The sequence below is a fragment of the Lonchura striata genome, chromosome 4 (genome assembly GCF_050655825.1).
Source record: "Lonchura striata isolate lonStrDom1 chromosome 4, ASM5065582v1, whole genome shotgun sequence".
In the NCBI taxonomy this organism is placed as follows: Eukaryota; Metazoa; Chordata; class Aves; order Passeriformes; family Estrildidae; genus Lonchura; species Lonchura striata.
The window spans coordinates 1,089,731-1,114,820 of NC_140706.1; the positions used below are offsets into that span (position 1 = coordinate 1,089,731).

A 25,090-nucleotide genomic window follows, 5' to 3' on the forward strand; every position below is an offset into this window, starting at 1 on the left:
TGGGGTGAGCGCAGGGAACGCGGGGCACTGCGGAAATCTGGGAATGCTGTCGCACCCAGAGCAGTCCCAGTGCCCGAGGTGTCCCTGCCCAGCCACACTGAACCCTCTCCTGCTCTGGGATGGGTGACAGCCACCCCCTTCCTGCTCGTGGGTGGTGAAGTGGAGAAAAGCCGGCGATAGCCGGGAGGAATTCCCAGGGAATGAACTTTGGAGGTGTTTCCGTGGAGTAAAAGCTGAGGAAGGGGCTCCAGGGGGTCCTGCAGCAGCTCATGGCGACCAGTGGATTGATGGAGGCAGAGTTGATTTTGGTCAGTGACCGAAGGACAATGCAGAGGTTCACCCTGAGAGAGCCCAGCCCGGCCCCGAGGAGAATTCCTTGGTTGGGAATTCTCTGTGCCGATCCCTGCAGGTGCTGTGGGGTGGGTTTGGGATCCAGCTGGATCCTGCCGTTCAGGATGGGAACGTGGCGGAGATCCCACGGGAGCGGCAGGATCCCGGAGCCCCGGGCCAGCTCTGACCAGAACTCGGGGTGTGTGGCCGAGGAGGTGCTCCAGGGACGTGGCAGGGAGGTCACGCTGTGGGACAGCTGCCCTTGGAGTTGCTTTGGTTGCACCCTCAGCTGCTGGGTTCCTCTGCAGGGCCGGGAGCGGGGCTGGGTGATCCCTGTGGGTCCTTCCAGCTCGGGGTATTCCGTGCCTGGGATATTCCAAGGAGCTCCTCGCTCCTCTGGTGCTCATCAGCCACGGCTGGCTTGTGGCCCAGGAGGTGACGTGGGATGGTGGCACTGGGATGGTGGCCCTGGGATGGTGGCCCTGGGATGGTGGTACTGGGATGGTGGCAGTGGGATGGTGGCAGTGGGATGGTGGCCCTGGGATGGTGGTACTGGGATGGTGACACTGGAATGGTGGCAGTGGGATGGTGGCCCTGGGATGGTGGTACTGGGATGGTGGCAGTGGGATGGTGGCAGTGGGATGGTGGCAGTAGGATGGTGGCCCTGGGATGGTGGTACTGGGATGGTGGCCCTGGGATGGTGGCAGTGGGATGGTGGCAGTGGGATGGTGGCCCTGGGATGGTGGTACTGGGATGGTGGCAGTGGGATGGTGGCAGTGGGATGGTGGCACTGGAATGGTGGCAGTGGGATGGTGGCCCTGGGATGGTGGCAGTGGGATGGTGGCCCTGGGATGGTGGTACTGGGATGGTGGCAGTGGGATGGTGGCAGTGGGATGGTGGCACTGGAATGGTGGCAGTGGGATGGTGGCCCTGGGATGGTGGCAGTGGGATGGTGGCCCTGGGATGGTGGTACTGGGATGGTGGCAGTGGGATGGTGGCAGTGGGATGGTGGCCCTGGGATGGTGGTACTGGGATGGTGACACTGGGATGGTGGCAGTGGGATGGTGGCAGTGGGATGGTGGCCCTGCGCTGTCCCTTGGTGCCACCACCAGCCTGGAGGGGCTCAGAAGCTCCTGCTGGTGGCACATCCAGCAGCACCGGGCCTGGCTGTCCCCACGGTGTCCTTGTGTGTCCCTGCCATGTCCCTGTGGTGTCCCCAGGGTGTCCCCACACTATCCCCAAGGTGTCCCCAGGGTGTCCCCATACTGTCCCCAAGGTGTCTCTGTGCTGTCTCCACACTGTCCCTGAGGTGTCTCCACACTGTCCCCGTGGTGTCCCTGAGGTGTTCCTCACACTGTCCCCATGTTCTCCCCTCACTGTCCCCAAGGTGTCCCCATGGTGTCCCTGAGGTGTCCCTGCGTTCTTCTCACACTGTCCCCAAGTTATCCCCAAGGTGTCCCCACCATGTCCCCAAGGTATCCCCATGGTGTCTCTGCAGTGTCCCCACACTGTCCCCAAGGTGTCTCTGTGCTGTCCCCATGGTGTCTCTGCAGTGTCCCCACACTGTCCCCATGTTCTCCCCTCACTGTCCCCAAGGCGTCCCCACGGTGTCCCCGTGCTATGCCCAAGGTGTCCCTGTAATGTCTCTGTGGTGTCCCCAGGGTGTCCCCATGCTGTCCCTGTGCTGTCCCCAAGGTGTCCCCACATTTTCCCTGTGTTCTCCCCTCACTGTCCCCAAGATGTCCCTGCGGTGTCTCTGTGCTGTCCCCAGGGTGTCCCATGCTGTCCCTGAGGTGTCCCCATGCTGTCCCTGTGTTCTCCCCACATTGTCCCCAAGGTGTCCCCGTGCTGTCCCTGCCTTGTCCCCAAGGTGTCCCTGTGGTGTTTCTGTGGTGGCCCCAAGGTGTCCCCCATGCTGTCCCTGATGTGTCCCTGCATTCTCCCCACATTGTCCCCATTTTGTCCCAGTGCTGTCCCCACACTGTCCCCACGCTGTCCCCGTTCTGTCCCCACATTGTCCCCACGCTGTCCCCGTTCTGTCCCCATTCTGTCCCCACACTGTCCCTGTTCTGTCCCCGTTCTGTCTCCATTCTGTCCCCGTTATGTCCCCACACTGTCCCCATTCTGTCCCTGTTCTGTCCCTGTGCTGTCCCCACATTGTCCCCGTGCTGTCCCCGTTCTGTCCCCACATTGTCCCCGTTCTGTCCCCATGCTGTCCCCACGCTGTCCCTGTCCTGTCCCTGTGCTGTCCCCGTCCTATCCCCATGCTGTCCCCACTCTGTCCCCGTTCTGTCCCCGTGCTGTCCCCACATTGTCCCCATGCTGTCCCCGTTCTGTCCCCGTGCTGTCCCCATTCTGTCCCCATTCTCTCCCCACACTATCCCCACTCTGTCCCCCTGCTGTCCCCACACTGTCCCCGTGCTGTCCCCGTGCTGTCCCCGTTCTGTCCCCGTTCTGTCCCCGTGCTGTCCCCGTGCTGTCCCCGTGCTGTCCCCACATTGTCCCCGTGCTGTCCCCGTTCTGTCCCCGTTCTCTCCCCACACTGTCCCCACACTGTCCCCACGCTGTCCCCGTTACCACGAGGCCTCGCAGCGCCCGCGGAGCCGGGCAGGAGTTTGGGTGAGGTTGTGCAAGAGCTCTGCTGTCAGATGCCAGCTCTTTGTTTACTCCTCTGGAGATGCAGCATACTGAGCTTGTTTACAGGCTGGGCTGCAGCAGAAGGAACCCATTTGATGCTCTGGGGACATCGGCTCTCCCGCCATCTCTTGCACAACACCACGACCTGAGCAGCTTTTGCACCATGGCTCTGCTAATTTGAACCCTTCCACCCCAACCTTCGTCTTCCAATCCCAAAGAATCATTGGATTTTCTCCTCGTTTGTTGTTGATTCCCTGCGAAATTCCTGCGGGTTGCTTGCAGGGATAATTTGGGGCAGGCTGTGCTGTGGTGGCGTTCAGAGTGTCCCTGTGTGGTCACCGAGGGGGTGACAACCTGCAGGACGGGTCCCAGGAGAGTTTGGGGCAGGTTTGGGCTACAGCCGGCTCTGAGCAGAGCTGCTGGTGTTTCCTTTTCAATTCTGCAGGGCACAGCTGGATGAAAAACACTTTTCCCTGGAATTCTGTGTTATGTTGCTGGATAATGGGAATAGGGGAATAACCTGAGAAAATTATTGAGTGCAGCTTTTATTTAAGGAGTGAGGGACACACCCGAGGATGTGCTGCCTGCAGGGGCTGGGTCTGATCACTCCTGGCCATGGCTTCAACAGGAGATGGAAAACCCATCCAAAAGTTGGGTTTGGGATACTCCAGGGAGCACTGGAGGAGTTCTGAGCCCTGGTGTTCTCCTGGCTCCTGCATTGTGGGATTCCCCCGTCAGCCACAACTTTCTGGGATCTCTTGGAGTTCTCAGGCTTGGTTTTCCTTGGTGGAATTATCCAGCTGGGATATCCATGGCGGGACAGGTTTTCCAGGGAAGCTGTGGCTGCCTCTGCATCCCTGGAAGTGTCCAAGGCCAGGCTGGAGCACCCTGGGATGGTGAGAGTGTCCCTGCCCATGGCTGGGGGGTGGAATGAGATGATCCTTAAGGTCCCTCCCCACCCAAACCATTCCATGACTCCACGATTCCATGTCCTAGGGGTTTGGGACGGGCCTGGCAGCTGCTTGGTGTCACCTTCAGGTGGCACTTGGGCTCCTGCCACGGCGTCCTCCCCTCGTCCTGCTGCTCCCTGGGACCCTGCAGGCTCTGAGCAGCTCATCCTGCTGAGCCCAGGCTTTGGGAATCTCGTGCTGATCCCTGTTTTCAACCCCGAGCTGTGGCACGCTGGGATCTGCTGCCCTCGGCTCGTCGTCCCCTTCCTGTGGCTTTTCCAAACCTCCTCATCCCCTGAACGACCTTCCTGCCTCGGTCTGTTCCTGTTTCAGTCCCCGTGGGAAGAAGCCACGGAGGCAATCCTGGACTTTCATCCCATTCCTCCACCGGTTTTTGTTGGTTTCCCTGATTTTTGGTGTTTGCTGACGTTTGCTGCCTCTGAAACACAGAGAGCTCCTTTAATCCCTGGAATTGCTGGTGGCTGCTCCAGCTGCTGTGTGCCGTGGCTCAGGGAGGCCGGGCAGTGTCCTGGCAGTGGTGAGAGCCTGGAAGAGCAGGGATTAGGGAGACAATCCCCGGTGCTGAGGAAATGAGAGCTTTTCAGCTGTCCTCAGGTTATGGGAGAAGGATGTGGATGAGGTCACCATCAGCTCCTGGGCTGCTCCTGCCCTGAGAATGAAAGGTTTAAACCTCAGAAATCATTCCTGGAGCCTGGAAAATGCTGGAATATTGCAGGAGGGTTTGGGAGGAGCAGAGGTGACTCAGGAAGGTCCCTGCTGGAAGAGCACCTTCAGAGGTGCTTCCATGAGGAAGCAGGAGAAACCCTGTCCCAAACCAGGGATTTGGGTTGACTTCCAGGCAAAGGGTGGGAATTCTGGGATGGAGCAGTGGAAATCATGGAGACAGAATTTCCTGGTTGGGAAACTAGAGCTTAGGCAGTGGGAGAAGAGGGATGAGGTCACCATCAGCTCCTGGGCTGCTCCTGCCCTGAATTTGAAAGGTTTAAACCTCAGAAATTATTCCTGGAGCATGGAAAAGTGCAGGAATATTGCAGGAAGGTTTGGGAGGAGCAGAGGTGGGGGTGTGGGAAGGTCCCTGCTGGAAGAGCACCTTGGAAGGTGCTTCCATGAGGAAGCAGCTGCTGAGGAGAGCAGCAGGAGAGGTCCTGTCCCAGGGAGCTGGATCTGCTTCCAGACAAGTGGTGGGAATTCTGGGATGGAGAGGGAGGGAGCAGCAATGCCGGGCTGTGTGAACTCCACTTGGCTGCTCCCAATTCTTTTTTTGGGAGCTGGTGGCTGCTTCTGGTTTCAATCACGGCCCCGAATTGCATAACTGGGAATGTTTTCCTGTTTTGATGTCTATTAAAATCCCAAATTGCTGCGAGCGACCCCGTGCACGGAGCACGGAGCTCCTGCCAGGGGCACTTACGTAACAATTGTGGATTTAGAGGTGAAACAGCCCTGTCCTTCTGGGCTTCTGGAAGGAAGAAATCCCAGCAGGAATTGCCAGACGAGGAGAGGTGGCAGACGAGGGGATGAGGAGTTGGGATTTAGGAAGGGCAAGGGCGAGGAAAGAGGCCAGAACAGAAGAAACCACGGCGGAGCAGGGGGAAATGAGAGAGTGGGAAGGCTGCCGGGGGTTTTTAGGGAGCTGGGAGCTGTTCCTAAATCCCAGGGTCTGTGTCTGCCTTGGCTTCCACAGAGGTGAGTGGGTTCTAAATGAAAGCCATCGCCGCTGCCGTTGGATTTCGCTTGGAAAAAGAAGGATTTCTCTGTCCAAGGAAGGTTGTTCTGCACCTTGTCTGGCTCCCTGCTGCTTCTGATGACTTCTGGTAGCTCAGACCTCTTAACTCCAGCTTGGAAAGCAAGCCTATCTCCTGCTTTCCCAGGAATTTCACCCATCTATTCCCTTTTTTCCCTGTCTTTGCACCATTTCCTCCGCGTATCTCAGACCTTTGAAAGTTCTTATTGCGGTCCCGGAGCGAGAATTGAATTTCTTGGCGTGGAAATTTTAACTCAGCCTTTTCTTGGAGCGGGCCCAGGCAGCTGGGAAGATCTGCTGCAGCCGTGCCAGCAGCAGGAATTCCGTGCTGCAGGAAAACCTGCAGCATTCCCTGGGCGTGGCTGCAGGGGAGCAGCAGAACTGGGGCAGAACCTCCTTGGGGTTTAAACCACGGGCTTGGGACTGGAATTGTGTCAGCAGAGCAGGCTGGAATCCTGGGATAACGGTTGCATTGGTGCTCCTGGAGGTCTTTTCCAGCTTTGGTGATCCTGGGAAGGAGGTGAGGCCCCAGGGAGCATCGTGGAGGGTGGGATTCAGGCACGTCCTCCTGCCCTTTGCTTCCCAGCCTGCAGCACCCACAGCCTCGTGCTCTTTCCACAGGGAGGTTTGTGGCTGGAGCCTTTTTTGGGAACCTGGTGTGCGGGTGATGACAGCTGCTGGGAATCCTTCTGGAGGGACTGGGAATTCTACACCAGCCCCGACAAAAACTGTGTGGCCAGAGCAAAGGCCCCGGCGTCCTCCTGCAGCCCCAGCTCAGCCTCTCTTCCTCTGGAGGATTCCAGAAGGATAAAAAAAGAAGCTGCTCATTTAATTTCCTTCCTTGGAAGAGCCAAAACCAACAGTGTAAAACCAGACACATGGCAGGGGAAAAAAAGCCTTTCCAAGGCCTCTCCCCCCCGGAGAAGGCCGGGATTGTTGACATTTTCCCCTGGGTTCCTGCTGCTGACCTTGGTGATCCCGAGCAGGAGCCAAATTAGCGGGTGCCCCCGGCCCTGTTCCACATGTGTCCATCCTTGGGAAGCACCAGGGCTTTTTCCAGAGCAGCTTTTGGAATGACAGAGCTGGGGAAGAGAGCAGCTCCTGGCCTGGCATCAGGGAGGAGCCGTTGGGGAGCGCATGGAAAATCAGGCCCTGAGTGATCCCAGGGATTCTCCAGCATTCCTATTGTTGGCCCAGATTCCTGGAGCTTCCTGGGGGATCCCTCGGCTTCCTCCATGGAAGTGGCAGCTCCTGGGAGTGTCCGTGGGCAGGAGGTGGATGGGATTGCTTTGGGAATGCTGCTGGAGCCGTGGTGTGGCTGAGGCTGGAAAAGCCCTCTGAGATCCTGGAGATCATGGAGCCCCAGCACCCCCGGCTCTGCCAGGGCCACCCCTGCCCCAGCTGTCCCCAGGTGCCACATCCAGGGGGCTGAAACCCCTCCCGTAGTGGGGACACCACCCCTGCCCTGTCCAGCTCCCTCCCATGGAGAAATTTTCCTTATTCTCCAGCCCAGTCTCCTGCTGTGCTTTCCTTGTCTTGTGCCACTGCGGGAAAACCAAATTAATTTGGAAAAGCAGCCGTGGGGATGAGGTGTTGGCCTGTCTCAGCTCCACCAGATGAAGCTGCCAAAAGGGAACAGCCTCAGGCTGTGCCAGGAGAGGCTCAGGTTGGACACCAGCAGGAATTTCCTCATGGAAAAGCCGCTCAGGCCTTGGAAGTGCCCAGGGAGGTTTGGAGTGGCCATCCCTGGAGGTGGAATTTCCAAAGAAATTCTTGGAGGTGGCACTCAGTGGTGGGATCAGGCATGGCTTGGACTGGGTGATCCTGGAGAGATTTTCCAGCCTCAGGGATTCTGGGATCTGAGCTGATCCTCCAGGACAACCCCTCCTCAGGGACTGTGGTGAAATCTGGGAATGTCCTCCTGGAAATCTGCTCCTCCTCCTCCTCCTCTGTTGGTGCTGCCAGGTGATTTGTGGGGTTTAAACCAAGTCTTGGGGAATGATGAGGATTTTTGGGAGCAAACTCACAGGGAACAGGGAATGTGACAGAAGGTTTGGGAAGAGCAGAAGTCTACAGAGAAGGGGCAGGGCTTGAACTGTTGATATCTGAGCTGCTTTTTCCTCTCTTTAGGTGTAAAAATGGCAGGTGAAGGGAAAAAGCGACACGTGAGGGTGGAATTGGAGACAAGAATAACTGGGCAGGGATAACTTGGGGAATTTTTGATGTCGATCAGGCTCAGCTTTGGCTCAGGACATTTTCTGAGATGTTTCAGAGAAAGGAAATGGTGTCAGAGCCTTCTCCTTGCTCCCAGGTGTGTCTGGAGCGCAGGGATGGAGCAGCAGCACCGCTCCTGCAGCGCTCAATTCCATTCTTGGTCTCCCAGTGAATTAATTCTGTGTAATCTCAGGGGTTTCAAGGAGCAGTTGAGTTTAAATGAGGATTTCAGGGTGGCTTTTGGGAGAATTCCTACTTTGCAATGTAAGGTGTGACTCACTGTTGGGTGCAGATTCTCTCTGATGAGGCTGATTTGCTCAGTACCCCAATAATTTTATTTAAAACTTCCTAATTTGGGGATTCCTGGTTCCTCCAATCTCCATCCAACCTGGCCTTGGGCACTTCCAGGGATTGGAGTCCACAAACTAAAAAAAAAAAAAAAAAAAAAAAAAAAAAAAAAAAATTTCAGGTCAATTCAACCTTGGCAAAAACGACTTTTTCCGGAGAAATCTCCATAAATCCTCTCTGATTTCCGACAAGGAGCCGCCATTGTCCAGAAATCAAACCAATGTCTGAATCAGAGGGGATAAATTGGGAATAATTCAGCTGAGCAAATAATGCCTCTCCATAAAATGGCCTGGAATAACACACAGAGGCCTGGAAAAACACAGCAGTGACCAAGGAAAACACCATCACATCCATATTAATTTTTCATTTTCGGTTCCGAGAGAAACCCTCGGTCGCTATTAAAGCGTATTTTCAATTTTTATGTTCTTTTTCATGCCCTGATCGAGCAAACCAGGCCTGTTGAGGAAAGGCCTTCAGCGTGCCCGAGTCACCTTCAGGGGAAATCAAGCACAGGCTTACAGCTGGGTTTGCTCAGAGCTCGTTGCTGATCCCAGCATCCCGAATTCCCGAGCCTGGCTGGGAAGCTGAAGCTGAGATTTGGCATTGGCCGGGAAGTTTGTCATAGCAAACAGCCAGAACAGAGGAAATATTCCCCCAGTGTTGTTAAAATACGGAGGGATATTGTTTTAGGGAGAGCTTTTATTGCATTGTCTGCAGGCTGAGAAAGTCCAGAGCAGCGAAATCCGCCCGAAAGCCGTTTTGATGGAGCTGGAATTTTCTAATTCCTCGTGTCAGTGTGAGCGGGATATATGGAGTGCACACAGTGGGATTTTCAAAACAAGGTCCCTGGCAGCTTTAAATAATTATTGGGAATCGAGGAGAGATTAAACAGCCTTTCCTTCCACCTCCTGTCCTCATCCCTGCTCCCTTCCCTGCGCGGGCGGCGGGAGCCTCGGGAAGCTCCCGCTCAGCTCTTGGCCAGGGTTGGAGGATTCCAGTTTCCCTCGTGGGTTTTCCTCACTTAGAAAACCCCCCTGGAATGGCTGCACTGGGGAGGTGTTTACAGGAACCCAGCCGGGGCTGTCACAGGATGGGAAGTGGCAGCGGCCGCTGGATTTGGGAGCCCGGAGCTTCCCAAATTGAAATGTTACAGAGCTGCCGAGGAGCTGGGAGGGGAAGGGGGAGAGGAGATGGATATTTGGGAATGTTTGGGAATATTTGGGAAGGGGAGTGTCCCGTGGATGGGATGGATGGATGGATTTTATTGTGCTGGCACCGTGGGGGGCATCCAGATGCTCGGGATGGGCTCCTGCTGCATGGAATTCCTGCTGGGATTCACCAGCCCCGTGTCTGCAGGGAAAGTTCAGCCCCTGGATTTGGGAGCAGGGGTGGGATTTCTCCCAGGAGCCCTAACGGGGTCTGGGGTCACCATTCCTGCCTTTCCAAGGGGCTCATCCAGGGAATTCCATCATCCTGGGATCAGCCCTGTCTGGTCCACACAGAGTTCTGGGCTTGGTGTTGCCTCTGCCTGTGACCTGGGATGCTGAAGGAAAACATTCCACAGGGAAAAGAGATCAAATCCAGGCTCGAGGGCGGCTCACGAGATCCATCCCAGAGGAGCAGCTGAAGCCACGGGGAGTCTCCTCATTCCGTGTTTTTTGGGAGCAGAATTCCCCGTGGGATCTCACTTCAAGGGGCATCCCTGCGTGTTTATGGTGCCACACACGGAGCCTCTTCCAGGCGCTTCCCAGAGCTGCAGCTTCCTTGGAAAAACAATTCCCTGTCTCTCCATCTTTGTTCAGTGGACAGGCAGGAGCTGAGATGGGGAATTCATCCCTCCAGCCCCAAATTCCAGGGATTTGCTCCCCTTCCCACCGTCCCCGCCGCCTCTGGCTGCGCAGGGAAAGGGCAGTGAGGTGCTCTGCAGATTTTTGTCTCTCTGTGGCTTTCCAGCTGCCCGGCTGCCTTTTTGAGCCCGAAGGTTTGTGGGGTTTGTGTTCTCCCTGGTTTTCCCTCTTCCCCAGCTCTCAGTTCCTCCCGGGCGTTTCTCTGAGCCCACGTGGACTCCGCTCCCGCTGCGTTTCCCATCGCTCCGGAACGGGGAGTTTGGGGTGATGGAAATGTCTCCTGCTCCTTATCCAGGGAGCAGTGGGTGAGTCCCCATCCCGGGAGATGAAGCACCTCTGGAATATCCTGGATTTGCTGATTTTAGGGGTCCAGCCTCGGGATTCTCTGAATCTCAGCTCTGCTTTTGCTCATGCAGGTGTGGCAGGTGAGCTCCTCCGCTGGAGAACTCCCCTCACCCAGGAGCTCTCTCCCTAAAAGGTTTTCCATGTGCAGCAGTGGGGAGCTTGGGCAGGATGTCCTGAGTTGGACCTACAAGGATCATGGAATTGTGGAATGGTTTGGGGTGAGAGGACTTCAAAGATCATCTCATTCCAACCCTTGCCATGAGGAGAATCCATGACAAGGATCATCAGTCCAGCTCCTGATCCTGACCCCAAAATCCCACCCTGTCCCTGGGAGCGTCGTCCAAGCACTCCTGGAGCTCTGTCAGCCTTGGGAATGTGCCCATTCCCTGAGGAGCCATTCCAGCCCCCACCAGACGTCCTTCCTGAAGAGTCCAGGAGAGCTTTGCAGAGCCTTTATCTCCAAACTTCCCTAGGGAGTCACTCTGGAAAAGCCTGGAGGTGTGTGGGTGTGGGAGAGGTTCTGGGATGGAGCAGGACACAGCGGGAAGCACAAGGAGGAGCAGAGGGCTGGAATCTCCTAGGATTCCATCCTGGTTTTGCAGCTCTGCTGTTGATTTCTAGCAGAGCTGGGCCAGAGGAGGTCCCTGAGGCCGGGGTGGGAGCTCAGCTGGTGTTTTCCACAGGGCTGCGGAGCTGCTCTCACGTGAAGCCGCTCTGGGAATGTGGAGATAAGAGAGCTGCATCCATCAGATTGCAATCAGCTTTTGTTCCTCCTCCTGCTTCTCACTTCTGAAGTTGGGAGCAAGCCCAGCTTCGTATCAGCGATGTTCCTAAAGGAGAACTTCGCTTCCCACTCTGCTATTTATAGAGGGCCCTTTCCTCGGGCATATGGAGAGCAGCTTGGCTTCCCCGTCTCAGCAGCTCCTGTTTGATCTCCTGTGCCTCTTCAGGGAAGGGGGATCAATGACTGATCCATCCAAGGTTGAACCGAGAGTTTAAAATGGCTCAGAGCAGGGTGGGGTGGGGCTCGGAGCCGCCTGGGACAGTGGGAACTGTTCCTGTCCATGGCAGGGGTGGCACGGGATGGGATTTAAGGTCCTTCCCACCCAAACCATTGTGGGGTTCTCTGATTGCCACAGGCACATCCACGAGATGCTCAGCCAGTCCTTCTCCTTCTCCTTCTCCTTCTCCTTCTCCTTCTCCTTCTCCTTCTCCTTCTCCTTCTCCTTCTCCTTCTCCTTCTCCTTCTCCTTCTCCTTCTCCTTCTCCTTCTCCTTCTCCTTCTCCTTCTCCTTCTCCTTCTCCTCCTCCTTCTCCTTCTCCACCACCTCCACCTCTCTCTCCCTGGCACGCTGCAGTTCCAGGTCCTTGCCCCCCTTCACGTGCCCTGGCCCAGCCTAAGGAATAATTGGGTGCGTCTCCAGCCACCCCTCATTTTCCTGACGTTCTGCTGCTAATCCTGCTCAGCCCAGTTAAACCAGAATGAATTAATATTAAACATAAAATCAACAGCTGATCAAGGGCTCTGAGTGTGCAGTAACTCCGTGACATCACTGGAGTTCCTGTAGATTCCTGGTGGGGTTAGGAGAGTCATTATTCCTCAAAAAGCCACCCTACCTGAACGAAAGATCATGAGGAACTATGATCAGGATTATATTTACATTCCCACTTTTATCCATGAACCAAATCCACCACTGCTGCAGCTCCCGCTTGGTTTTTCAGCTCTCAGCAGTTTCTGACAGGTTTGGGCCGTGTCCTAAGCCTGGCTTAAAAGAATTCCAGGACACCTCAAGTGACATTGGTTACCCTGTGAGTTGTGCCGCTCCATCCACGTTATCCTGAAAGAAAACGAGGAGCATGCCAAGATTTCCATCGGCCCCAAATCCTTTCCACACTCCCTTGGCTGCACCTCAGCCTGTTCTGCTGCCTTCCTTGAGTGACCCAGTTTGGAAGAAGCTGAAGGACCCAAGAAAGTTCTCAGGATGAGAGGGAAGGGGTTGTGCTGATCTGGATCCCATTTTTGTGCTGGGAATTCCATGAAGCTCCATCTCCACATTGTCCTTCTGAGAGAAAATGAGGAGCATGCCAAGGTTTCCATCAGCTCCAAATCCTTTCCATGCTCCCTTGGCTGCATCTCAGTCTGTTGTTCTGCTGCCTTCCTTGAGTGACCCAGTTTGGAAGAAGCTGAAGGACCCCAGAAAGTTCTCAGGATGAGAAGGAAGGGATTGTGCTGACCTGGATCCCATTTTTGTGCTGGGAATTCCATGGTGTGCCAAGATTTCCATGGGCCCCAAATCCTTTCCACACTCCATTGGCTGCACCTCAGCCTGTTCTGCCACTGCCTTCCTTGAGTAACCCAGTTTGGAAGAAGCTGAAGGACCCAAGAAAGTTCTCAGGATGAGAAGGAAGGGATTGTGCTGATCTGGATCCCATTTTTGTGCTGGGAATTCCATGAAGCTCCATCTCCATGTTGTCCTTCTGAGAGAAAATGATGAGCATGCCAATGCTTCCATGGGCCCCAAATCCTTTCCACACTCCCTTGGCTGCACCTCAACCCGTTCTTCTGCCTTCCTTGAGTGACCCAGTTTGGAAGAAGCTGAAGGACCCAAGGAGGTTCTGAGGATGAGAAGGAAGGGGTTTGCTGACCTGGATCCCATTTTTGCTCCGGGAATTCCACGGAGCTGGGGTTGCAGAAGATGACAGCTGCGACACCGCTGCCACGAGCTCTGAAGTGTCTCCAACACCTCGTTTCTCTCCTGCTCGGCGCCCTGGGTGAGTCCCGAGCTGGAGGAGGTTGGGCTGCGTTGGGACCGAAGCCGCGCTCGTGTTCCCCGCGCGTCTCAGTGCCCACCGAGCTCGAGCTGTTCCCTGTCAACACCCGCAGCTCCTGCTCCTTCCAGGGGTGGTTGGGCACGGAGCTCGAGCGGAGCCGGCGCTGAGGAACCCGTTTGAAGGCCCAGGACAGGGTTTTACATAAGCACCAGGAGTTGCTTTAATTAGGCAAAAATGTTTCAATTTTAGAGCGAAAAGTTCCACTTTTTACTGCCCTGCTCCGAGTCACAGCTGAGACGTGAAGGAACCGTGAAAGAATTCCAGAGGAGGACGAGGTCACGGGGAGTGGCTTCAGAAGGACACATTCCCACCTCTGGAACATCCCCAAATCTCCACCCACAGCTGCTCCTCAGCCAAGCACAGCTCCCATCTCCCAGAATCCCAGGATGGTTTGGATTGGAGGGACCTTAAATCCCATCCCATCCCATTATCCCATCCCATCCCATCCCATCCCATCCCATCCCATCCCACTGGAACCATGTTCAGGGACACCTCCTACTCTCCCAGATAGATCCAAGCCCCAATGTCCAACCTGGCCTTGGACATTCCCAGGGATCCAGGGGCAGCCCCAGCAAATCTGGGAATTCCAGCCCAGCCCCTCCCCACCCTCCCAGCCAGGAATTCCTTCCCAAAATCCCATCTCTCCCTGCCCTCTGGCAGTGGGAAGCCATTCTTCCCCGCTGGTATTTTAATTTTGAGGGGTTAAAGACTCATGCTGTGAGTTTGCCTTCACAATTCTGAAACGAATATTCAGAATTTTAGCCTAAAAAAAGAATATTTAGATGCAAATTCTTCACAGACAGAGCATTGTAAGGGGCCCACAAGGATTATGGAATCCAGCTCTCATGAAACTGGGTCCGGTGGTGCCATCCATTCCAGAAAATCATCAGGGCAGTCAGGGAATGATCCACGGGAACGTTCTGTGCAGCTGCAGAGAGGAACATTTAATTAATGCCGAGGCAATTACCGTGACGAGCCGGTCCAGCTCCGAGCAGGGACATTTTCCCAGCTGCTCTGTGGAGGCCAGATGGGAGCACAGGCTGTTATTAGGGCTTGGCTTGCCCCTCCTGAGGTTCCTGGCAGGTAATCAGAGTATTTTTCCAGGTCTGGATTTCGGCATTCTGGGAATTTGGCCCACAGGGATGTCCAGGAGATGTTTCAATGTGAATGGAAGGTTATTTTTTTTTTAAATTTTCCCACTAGGAAATATTCCTTGCCCTTGCCAATTAACAGGATGCAAATAGAAATCTCTGGGCTCTGTTTGGCAGCGGATGGAAAACCAAACCAGGCAGGAAGATTTCCAGAACTTATTTTGGACTTCTGGGATTTGGTGAAGCCTGGTGTGGGGGGTCACCTCATTGCTGCCCTCAGCACTGCTTCTCACTGGATGATCAGGGTTGGAAAAGACCTCCAGGATCACAGGGAATCATGGAATGAAGTAGGATGGAAAAGACCTCCAAGATCACATGGAATTGTGGAATTAAGTAGGATGGAAAAGACCTCCAGGATCACATGGAATCATGGAGTTAACTAGGCTGGAAAAGACCTCCAGGATCACAGGGAATCATGGAATGAAGTAGGATGGAAAAGACCTCCAAGATCACATGGAATTGTGGAATTAAGTAGGATGGAAAAGACCTCCAGGATCACATGGAATCATGGAGTTAACTAGGCTGGAAAAGACCTCCAGGATCACGTGGGATCATGGAATTAAGTAGGCTGGAAAAGACCTCCAGGATCACACGGAATCATGGAATGAAGTGGGCTGGAAAAGACCTCCAGGATCACACGGAATCATGGAATTAACTGGTTTGGAAAAGACCTCCAGGATCACATGGGATCATGGAATTAAGTAGGCTGAAAAAGACCTCCAGGATCACACGGAATCATGGAATGAAGTAGGATGGAAAAGACCTCCAAGATCACATGGAATTGTGGAATTAAGTAGGATGGAAAAGACCTCCAGGATCACACGGAATCATGGAATTAACTGGTTTGGAAAAGATCTCCAGGATCACATGGAATCAGGGAAATACTGGACTTGAAAAGATCTCCAGGATCCCAGGGAATCATGGAATTAACTAGGCTGGAAAAGACCTCCAGGATCACATGGAATCATGGAGTCAACTGGTTTGGAAAAGACCACCAGGATCACATGGAATCAGGGAAATACTGGACTTGAAAAGATCTCCAGGATCCCAGGGAATCATGGAATTAACTGGGCTGGAAAAGACCTCCGAGATGGTTGAGTGCAGCTTCTGACCTCACGGCCCCTTGTCCCCCAGACCGTGGCACACCTGGCCGTGGTGGCCTGCACTGGCCCACTGAGGCTTTGTGCCACCACAAGCAGGAGGGACCCGTTGCAAGCAGTCCCCGAGGTGCTGTCCTCCCGCCCTCATGCTGCGTGCTCTGCAGGTCACGGGTTGGTTTTGGGGTTTTTCTGCCCTTGGTGAGGAGCTTTTCATGTGCACCCACCGAGGAGTCGCTCATGGACCTCATGGAAAGTTACCCCTGGACCTAATGAGGGCTCTGATCACCTGGAACTGTTGCTGCTGGTTGGTTTTATTTGTGTTTTCCTGATTTACCACTTGGATATTTGCTGGGAATTGACGGGATTTGGGATGAGGTGAGGCTGGGACACAAATGGGAGCCAGAAACACCAAATCCTCAGAATTTTAGAAGGTGAAGGTGGCTCACATTGGGTTCAGGAATTTATTCCACATCAAGGTTGGTGACAATGTCATTGGAGAAATCCCATCTTAGGTTGCCCCCCTGAGATCCTAAAAATCAGGTTAAAATGGAAATTAATTGATTTTTAGGGAATTGGCTCCCATCTCCAGGTGTCCCCTGGGTGGGACCCTCTGCTGGGGTGGCAGGGAGGGCCCTGCTCTGTTCTCACCCCTCCTCCCAACCTGTGCAGGTCTCCAGGGAAAGGTTTGGGCTTCAGTGGGATTATTGGAAAGGGGAGCTCATTCCTGACCATTCCCAAGGAGGGAAGAGTGGGATCGGGGTTTTCCCTCATGGAGATCTGAGCGCTCCCCGTGCCCAGGAGCTGCCTGGGATGGACGTGGATCAGAGCCCTTGGGACCTCCTGGATGTTGGGTTTTTCTTGTAGGAAACCAGGATTGATAACAAACGGGGCACTGAGATGCTCCCCTGAGACAGCTGCAAAGTACCTGATCCCAAAAAATGCTGTTTGGTGGCTTTGGAGCACCAGGAACGTGGGATATCCCTGGTTTGGGTGTGGAACAGCCTGTCATCTGCAGACTTCATGAGATTTTTTTTTTTTTTCCAGTTTTTCAGGGGAGAAAAAAAATTAATGGAATCCCTGAGTGTTTTGGGTTGGAAGGGACCATAAATCCCATCTCATTCCAACCCTTGCCACGGGCAGGGACGCCTCTGCTACTCCAGAGTGCTCCATCCAACCAGGCCCTGAGCACATCCAAAAATTCCCCTTTTAGAGGAAGAATCCAGGGAATCACAGAGAGGTTTGGGTCAGAAGGGACATTAAGGATCGTCTCATCCCATGGGCAGGACTCCAAACCCCAGTGTCCAGCCTGGCCTTGGACACTTCCAGGGATCCACAGCTTCCAGGGGCAGCCACAGCTTCTCTGGAAAACCTCTGCCAGGATCCCTTGGAAACACCTCAGGGTGCACAGTGTCTGGGCAGGATGGAGTTAAATAAGTTTTGATGTGAAATCAGTTCCAGTGGATTTAGGATGTCCAAAAGGAATGGATTTCGTTATGGCCAAAATCCATACGGGAACAGAGGGAGCTGCTTTCCTCTCTCACCTTTGCTGGGAGGGGCAGCTTCCAAATCAAATTTTTAAGTCTTTTTACCTTTCCTCCTGAGCTGTGGCACCTCTGAGGATGTGAAATGGAACAGTTCAGGAAAAAGATTCCAAGGGAGCCACGTCCTGAGCAATCCCTCTGGAATGTCCTCGTGGCAGGTGTTGGTTTGGCTCCACCTGCAGAACTTCAGGCCACAGAGTGTTCACCTTTGGGCACTGGGGTTTGTGCAGGGGTTGTCCTCACCTTGCTAGAACTGGACAAAGATTGGAATCTTTATTGGTGTTGGAACCAGGATCTGTGGGGCTTGAGGGATTTATTTGATTGATCCAAGAAGTGGGTTTAGGTTTGCGTTTGGAGAACACTGATTGTAGCCGCTGTCTAAAACAAGCAGCCAGGGGTTGTGTGAGGAGCTGAAGGTCAAAGCTAGGTCAGGGTTTGGGAGTGGAGCGAAGACCTCCACGGATGATCCATCCAGGCTTGTGGTGGCCATTGCGTCATCCCTGGAGAACCTTGGCAATCCCAGCGAGTCATTTTCCCTAAAACCCAATGTTCCAACCACAGCCCCTGGCCTCGAGGTGGGCACTCTTCAGTGGGCAGCTCCTCGTCTGCACTTTGGGATCCAGCCCTACCTGCGCTCCCTGATCCTCCAGCCTCACGTAGGAACAGCGCATTCCAACTTGTTTTCCTTCTTGTGGCGAAGACCAAATTTCAAAAGCTGGGAGGAGCTGAAAGGGAAAGGGAAGCCGAGCTCCAGCTGGGGCAGCCAAGGATTTGGGAGCTGCGATTTGGGCTCTGATAAGGCTCATTGTGTGGCCCTGGGTGAGCTGTTAATCCAGGGGCGCCTCCCTGTGCCAAGCTGTGCGGGAGCTCGGTGCTCCCGCTGGAACCGGGCGCTTTTAACAGGCCCTTAACGGAAATAGGGAATAATTGCCGGCTTTTTATGGATATTTTGTTTATGACCAAGGGTGGCTGTGTTCAGGGGAGGTGCCCATTTTCCAGACCTCTTTCATTTCGCTCCTGGGAGATGTTTCTGACTCTTCCAAAGAGGATTTTTCTTGACTCGTGGCCACGGCTGCGGTGCTCGGTGCCGCCAAGTTCAATGTTCTCCTGGATGGAGTAAAACGTGTTTATGGATTTTGATGGAACTTGGAAATTCGTGGAGTGCTGAACTTGCTGAGTTACGGGAAAAGGAATCAAGCTGCGACTCAGGGAGGAGCCTGACCCTGGGGGAGAGGGTGGCCTTGGCTTGGCTGAGTCAGAAAGTGTTTTTTGGTTGTCTCGGGCATGGATTTATTTTGGGAATGATCCCACGGCTGGTATCAGCTGGGGCCAAGAAGGATGAGACATGGCCTCAGTGCCCCTCTCTGATTTTTGCTCTTTGTTCCTCTGTATATTTATATTTTTTCCCTCACCAAACCATTGCCAGGGTTAAGGGTTCTCTGTTCTCACTCCAGACCGAGGTGTTTGGGCAGCTTGAAAGGCACAAGATTTTTTACAGGAAAATTCACTTTAAATGAGAAGGTTTCAGTGTTCACAAAGTCTGAGAGTTCAGCACACTGAGCCCAGCCAGGGCCCAGCGGTGTCAGTTCTGTGCTCTGGGTTTGCTCCAGGGGCAGAAACAACTCAAGGTGTAACAATGATGATTTTCTCATCTCTAGGCCTTGAAACTCTGGCATTTCATGGAATTATGGAATGTGTTGGGTTGGGAGGGACCTTAAATCCCATCCATGGGCAGGAACAGCTCCCACTGTTCCCAGGTGGATCCAAGCAGTCTCTCTGCTTTGTTGCTGTTCCCTCTTTTATTAATGTTTATTCCCTTCGTTCCCTAAAGGATTGCAGATTCAATCAGTGGAAAATAATTGCCAGGATATTCTTCAGTCTCCTGCTCCCTCCAAACGTTCAGGTACTTTGCACTGGTCACTAATTCCCTCTCCTGGAGAATAACCCGGACCTAATTCCCACATTTTTGGCTTTCTCTGGCCTCCTGAGGTTAATTTTGTGGCGCTAAACTGCGAATCTGAGGACTTACACCTCACTAACCTTTGCTGTACTTATAAACCAGCTTCCCAATGGAAAATCTCCCAGTTTTCCAGTCTGGGCCTCTGCTGGGGTTTGAAACGAGAGGTTTTCCAGCAAACCTCTGGGATTTGGTGTCAGAACAGAGTCCAGCCTTTCAGGTGGAGTCACGCCAACATTTCCATGGTTGTGCCCCTGACCTGGCCAATCTGCTCATCCAAAATGTGATTTAGCTGCCACTGGATTGCAATCCAAAGGGATCTCTGATCCCCATGGCTGTGATTCCATGGCCTCCCTCAGCTGTTCGCAAAACTGAGATATTTTTTTCTAGTTTTTCGGGGAAAAAATTAAATTAATAGAATTCCTGAGTGGTTTGGGTTGGAAGGGATCATAAATCCCATCTCATTCCACCCCTTGCCACGGGCAGGAACACCTCTGCTATCCCAGCGTGCTCCATCCAACCTGGCCTCGAACACATCCAAAAATTCCCCTTTTAGAGGAAGAAACCATTGGATTGTTTCAGTGTTCCCAAAAAACAAACCAAGGATAAACTTTACCAGTCCATTGTTTCTCCGTGCATCTCTTGCTTCCCATATCAGCCCCTGCACATCCCAACACCAGATTTCCCTTTGTCAGCCCGAGCTTTTCCCTTTATTCCATTTGTCATGTCCTCTTTTTTCTTTTTTCCCTGTTTTTTTATGGCCTCTTTAACTCCCATCTGCGCCAGGTTTGCCTTTTAACCAGCGTGGCCGCCCCGCTCAGTTGTGGGATTGTGGCTTCTGGAGCATCTCGTTAAAATGTTCTTAAACAATTTTCAATTAGGCTTCATATTTTTCTGATTACGTTCTTTCTCCCCACTGATTTGCCTCCTAATTATTTTCAGCTTGATGGAACTGGTCCTCTTTAAGATGTTGCGTTTGTGTGGACTATTGGTGGCGCTGGTTTATTCCTTATTTTTATATATTTATATTTTTTTTTTTTTCACAGTTGTGATCAAGTCGTGGTTATTTGAGTTTCGGCTGTCAGAAAAAGGAGTGGGAGAAAGCGTGGGAGACAAAGTGGGAGAAAGAGTGGGAGACAAAGTGGCTGCTGGTTGTAAAACTGAATTTTTCCAAGTGGGCACTGGCCCAGCGGGTGCTGATTTCGGGGTTTGTGGCATTTAGGGGATGGTGGCTCTGGACTGAAGGGGTGAGGTCTCCAAGCCTTTGATGTCTGCAGAGCCTCAGCTCCTGCTGAACTTGGTGTGGCATGTTGGATCAGATAATTATGGGATGGTTTGGTGCTAAGGGACCTTAAAGATCATCTGGTTCCACAGGCAAGGACACCTCCCACCATTCCAGGTGGTTCCAAGCCCTGGTGTCCAACCTGGCCTTGGGACCCAGGGGCAGCCACAGCAAATCTGGGAATCTGTGCCAGGGCCTCACCTCTCTCAGAGGGGAGGATTTCCCCTCCATATCCCATCTTACCACAGCCACAGAATCCCGGGATCCCTGAGCTTGGAAAGCCCTCCGGGATCATCGAGGCAAAGCTGGGCCTGATCCCCACCTGGGGGGAATTCCTTGGACTCCTCCAGGGATGGCAAATCCAAACCTCCCTGGGCACTTCCAAGTCCTGAGTGCCCTTTCCGTGGAGAAATCATCACAAGTGTCCTGGTTTCCTGTGAACGAACTGGAAAAGGGGAGGAAAGCCCAAGTTCCTGGGGAACTTCAGGCTGGGCCAAGTCCCAGCAGGGTCACCTGGAGGCCTCTGCTGTGACCTCACAGAGCCAGGGAACCAAACTGGGATGGCTGCTGAGGTGGAACGAGCAGGGAAAGGCCATATGGGAGAGCCACCCATGGATGGATTTGTGAAGAGTTCTCAAAACCCGACAGAAAGCTCACACAGCCTCGTACCTCTGTGTGCAAACACGAGAAAAGGTTGATTTAGGAAGGCCACAGAACAGAGGTGACGTTGTTGAGGGAGAGATTGAACTAGAAGCAAGTTCTGAACGAGTTTCACACTATGGCCTCGCAAAAAGATTTGATATTTTGGGGGATTAGAACTGTGAGAGATGCATTGTAGCAGGACCACGTGGGGTAAAAATATTGGTGGTTGGTGTTAGGAGGATTTCAGCAGCATTTTGTGGCAAAAGCTAACAGGCTGAAAAACATTTCCAAGGTGTGGTAACCAGGAAATGGGCTGGCTTCCGATGGGATGGTGTTGAGTTTTACATCTCTTGTGTCTGACCCTTCATCGAGACTGATAATGGAGCGAAATCTTTTAAAACGCCTCTCAGTCTCTGTAAAAGCTGGGAAAACCAAGATTCCCACAGGAGAGAGACCTGGGCCTGCTCCCAGCGGGAGAAGGACCCGGATGTCTCCTCCACCATCCCGGCCCCAGCGAGGTGTCCTGCGCCTCTCCCTGGGATTGCTCCCCAGATGTGGATTCCTCTCTCGGGGTTCCTGTGGTCAGGGTGACCCCGGGAGATTGAAAAGACTCTTTGCTTCCCTTAGCCCAAGAAGGAGCCTGGAACGCTTCTGGTTGCGTTTTCAAGGTTTATTTCTTCTCTTATCTGAACATTCTTTCTCTGACCTGCCGATCTCTGCCTAGCAAGGAGGCCGTGGCGTTCTCACCTCGAGCAGCTCCCACCCTATATACTCAAAACGACGTGTCTGCCTGCAGTTCATTACCAATTCCCATCACCCATGTTAGACTGTGAATCTCCACCTTAAACCAGCAGGAAAGTGTCACCATCACACCAAGACATGGAGGGCAAGAAGAAGGAGAAGAAGGCCAGGACGTGCCCAAATCCTTCCATCTTGTACCCCCTTGAACCCCATTCTAAAAACCCCAAAAATTACACTTTTTTCACTCTGTTTTAGTTCAAATATCACACCACTCAAACCCTTGTGGCTTCTAATTCCTCACACAGACTTGGCAGTTTTTTCCACGGGCGAAAATGGAAGCCACAGGTGTTTGTGACTTGGTGCCAAGGTCTCCGAGCCCCCTGCCAGGGTGTGGGGCCAGCCAGGACAGCCAGAGGGGTGTGCTGGGTTCCGACACCCGGAGACCTCCAGGCTGAGCTCTCCAGAGCGGCGAGGGCCGGGACGATCCCGCGTTCCCCCCGGGATGACCTTTCCCCGGAGCGCGCTGGAAGCGCGGGGCCGCATCTGCAGCTGCTTAGTGACCCCTCCACACAATGCGCTGCCCGGGGTCATCTGGTTCCAGTTTCACCAGAAACAGAAGGAAATGTTGGGAACATACTTCCCTACATCCAGTTTCACTTGTTGTGGATGCTTGGAATACTTTGGAACCCACATCTTTGGGGTTTCCAGGGGGGGGTTTGGCCGGCAAGCCCCGGCGACCATTGGAGATTTGGGGTTTTTTTTTGATTCCAGAAGTGCCCCGGAGGTTGCATTGTAGGGCCTTTTCCTTATGCAAAACATAAAAGTGCTGCTTTTTTTCAAATTATAACCATATTTTTCATTAAAATCAGTTGGAGTCCCAATAAACAATCGGCTCTGAAAAATTTTCCAAATGTTCTCTGCAGCACCGTTTCTATTTTTAATTATTTTTTTTAAAAACGGAGGGTTTTTTCTTAAAAAAAAAACAAACAAAAACACAACCAAAAAACACAGCTTGGCTTAGAATTTAAAGAAGCCATCTAGTAAATCATGAGAAATGCACATATATAGCTCCTTATTACAATATAATTAAAACCTACTGCACATGGAGTGTCAGAATCCCTCTGTCGCCGTGTCCGATGGCTTCTCCCGTTTGCCTTATCGTGGGAACTCCTCCTTTCTGCTCCCAGCGCTTCCCAAAGCCTCTCCCAGCCTGTCTGTACATTTGTTTTATATAAATTGAGTGCTCTGATCCTATAGAGAGGATGTGAACGACTCTTCAAAGCAGGAGCAGCAGAAATTCCTTTTTTCCGGGCAGAGTTTCCATCCCCATCACTCCTCGGGGTCGTCATTTTTTTATTTTATTGGGAATTTCATTGTTTTATTCTTACCTGGTGGGATCTTTATTTGCTGTCCTAAAAAGCCCAACCCACAGCTAAGAACAAAAACCTCCAAGTTTTGCATCAAAAGCTGTAATTTTTGGTTTATAACTAGCAAGTAAAGGTGCCTCGGTTAAGTATTTAAAGTTTTTTATTGTGAGCTGGGAGTTGAGGAATATTTCAGGGTATTGCTGCAATGCCGGGTGTCCAAGGAAAATCATTCTTTGGGGAAAGGACCAGGTGCTGGGACAAATGGTGATGGGAAACCTGCTGCTGGTGCAAAGAAAAACTGGATGAGAGGAGAAAATGTGGAGTTTATCCGTTTTTGTTCTGCTTTTGGGTTTTCCATGGATCATTTCGGTGTCTGCTCAGCTTGGGATGAGCCAGTTATCTAAACCTGGGGAGGCAGGGTGGAAGGTGAGATGTCCAGGTTTTGGGGTCAAAGTGGAAAAAAATAGGTTTAGATGGGATGCCGGGAAGGAATTCCTGGCTGGGAGGGTGGGGAGGGGCTGGGCTGGAATTCCCAGATTTGCTGGGGCTGCCCCTGGATCCCTGGAGGTGCTCAAAGCCAGGTTGGATCCACCTGGGACAGCAGGTGGTGTCCTTGCCATGGATGGGGTGGGAATGGATGGGATTTAGGGTCCCTTCCCACGCTGGCCGTTCCAGGATTCCCTGTGGATGTTGGTTGGGAGGATTTCCTTGTTGGCCCTCTGTCAGAGGCAGATCTGAGCTGCTGGAGTTGGGAATTCTTCCTGCCTGGACCTTCCCAGAGCCCTTGGCCAGGAGCGGCCGCTGCTGTGGGGGCAGAGCTTTGTTCCCACCGGGTCCCGCGTGGTTCCGGCCATCCCCTCCTCCAGCAGAGCCACTCCAGCTCTCCTGGGGGATGGCCTGGCCGGGAAGAGCTGCCCAAGGCACGGAATTCCTGGAGCTGGTGGCCAGCACGGGTCTCAGTGACATCCTCACCACGGAAGTCGCTGCCGTGCTTCCGAAGGCAGGAAGGGAAATGGCCGGGGTCAGAGCTTGTTCTGCTCCCAGTGACCCATCCCAGCCCTTGGTAGGACAGATCCATGGAATTGTTTGGCTTTTCAGCTGCTCCAGGGCAGTTCTGTTGTGGGAAGGTGTGAAAACCTTTAGAAATGTCCGTTTTCCATGGATGTTTGGGATGGGCCGTTACGGGCGGGAAGTTTCTGCTGGATTTTAACAAGGTTTCATTTTTCCTGAGGGACAGGGATGGCAAAGTGGGAATCTTGGGCTGAGTCCTCAGGAGGACACGACCTATTCCAGAGGAGACCAGAAACTTGGCTTTGTGTCTCCTTCATTAGAAATTGTGGTTTTAATCAGCTCGTTAAGTGTCTGTAATTATCAACAGATACTAATTATGACTCGTGAGGGTCCAGCACAATCCATTCTGGTTCTGCTGAGGCCCAAAGCTCCTTTGTTCCGGGAGGGTTTTGGGATTGGCACTGGAGGCTCTGCAGAACCTCTCATCCCTCGGAAGTCCCTGCAGGTCTGTAGGAATTTCTCCTCTGTTCCAGGAGCCTCCCCATCTCTTCGGGAGGGTGTTTGGAAGTGAGGTGCCACCTGCAGCTTTAGACAGGCTGAGCTGCCAGGCCTGGGAGGAATTTTGCTCCTCGGTTGGGAAGACAATCGTTCCCCGTGGTGATCCCAGCGCTCGGCGTTATCTTCCCGCGGCTCTGTAAATCCTGGGAGTGTGACAGGACCTCCCACCAGGATGGCAGCGGTTCCAGAGCCGCGGCAGGGCCGTTGCTGGTGGCTCCCTCAGAAGATGAATGGTCTTCTGAAGTTCGCCTGAGCAACAGCTCAGTGCCTCGTTAGGCTCCGAAGTGCCTTAACTCCATTCCCTTTTTCCTTTCATTGTTTCCCTCTGGAGTTCCCCCTTTGCAGTGGGCGGATCTTGCCAGACTCGGGATGGAATCTCTGCTGAAAGCCCCCCAGAAGAGCAAAGCCCCGCTTTGCTGGGCTGGCAGGAACCTGGGATGACTTTCCTGGTGAGATTGGGATCTCTTTCAGCACA

The 25,090-nt window shown here is 53.2% G+C and overlaps 1 protein-coding gene across 13 annotated transcripts in view; it reads left to right on the forward strand.

The window, feature by feature from the left end:
* Nucleotides 1–25,090, forward strand: part of EXOC6B (exocyst complex component 6B) — a 284,486-nt gene that overhangs the window by 74,372 nt on the left and 185,024 nt on the right. For 2 of the 13 annotated variants that reach the window (XM_085577337.1, XM_085577341.1), the window contains exon 7: nt 18,889–18,960. The exons of the other annotated variants lie outside the window; for them this stretch is intronic. In XM_085577337.1, the coding sequence (XP_085433463.1) occupies nt 18,889–18,960 (72 nt within the window). The remainder of the gene's footprint in view (nt 1–18,888; nt 18,961–25,090) is intronic. 13 annotated transcript variants of the gene reach the window in all.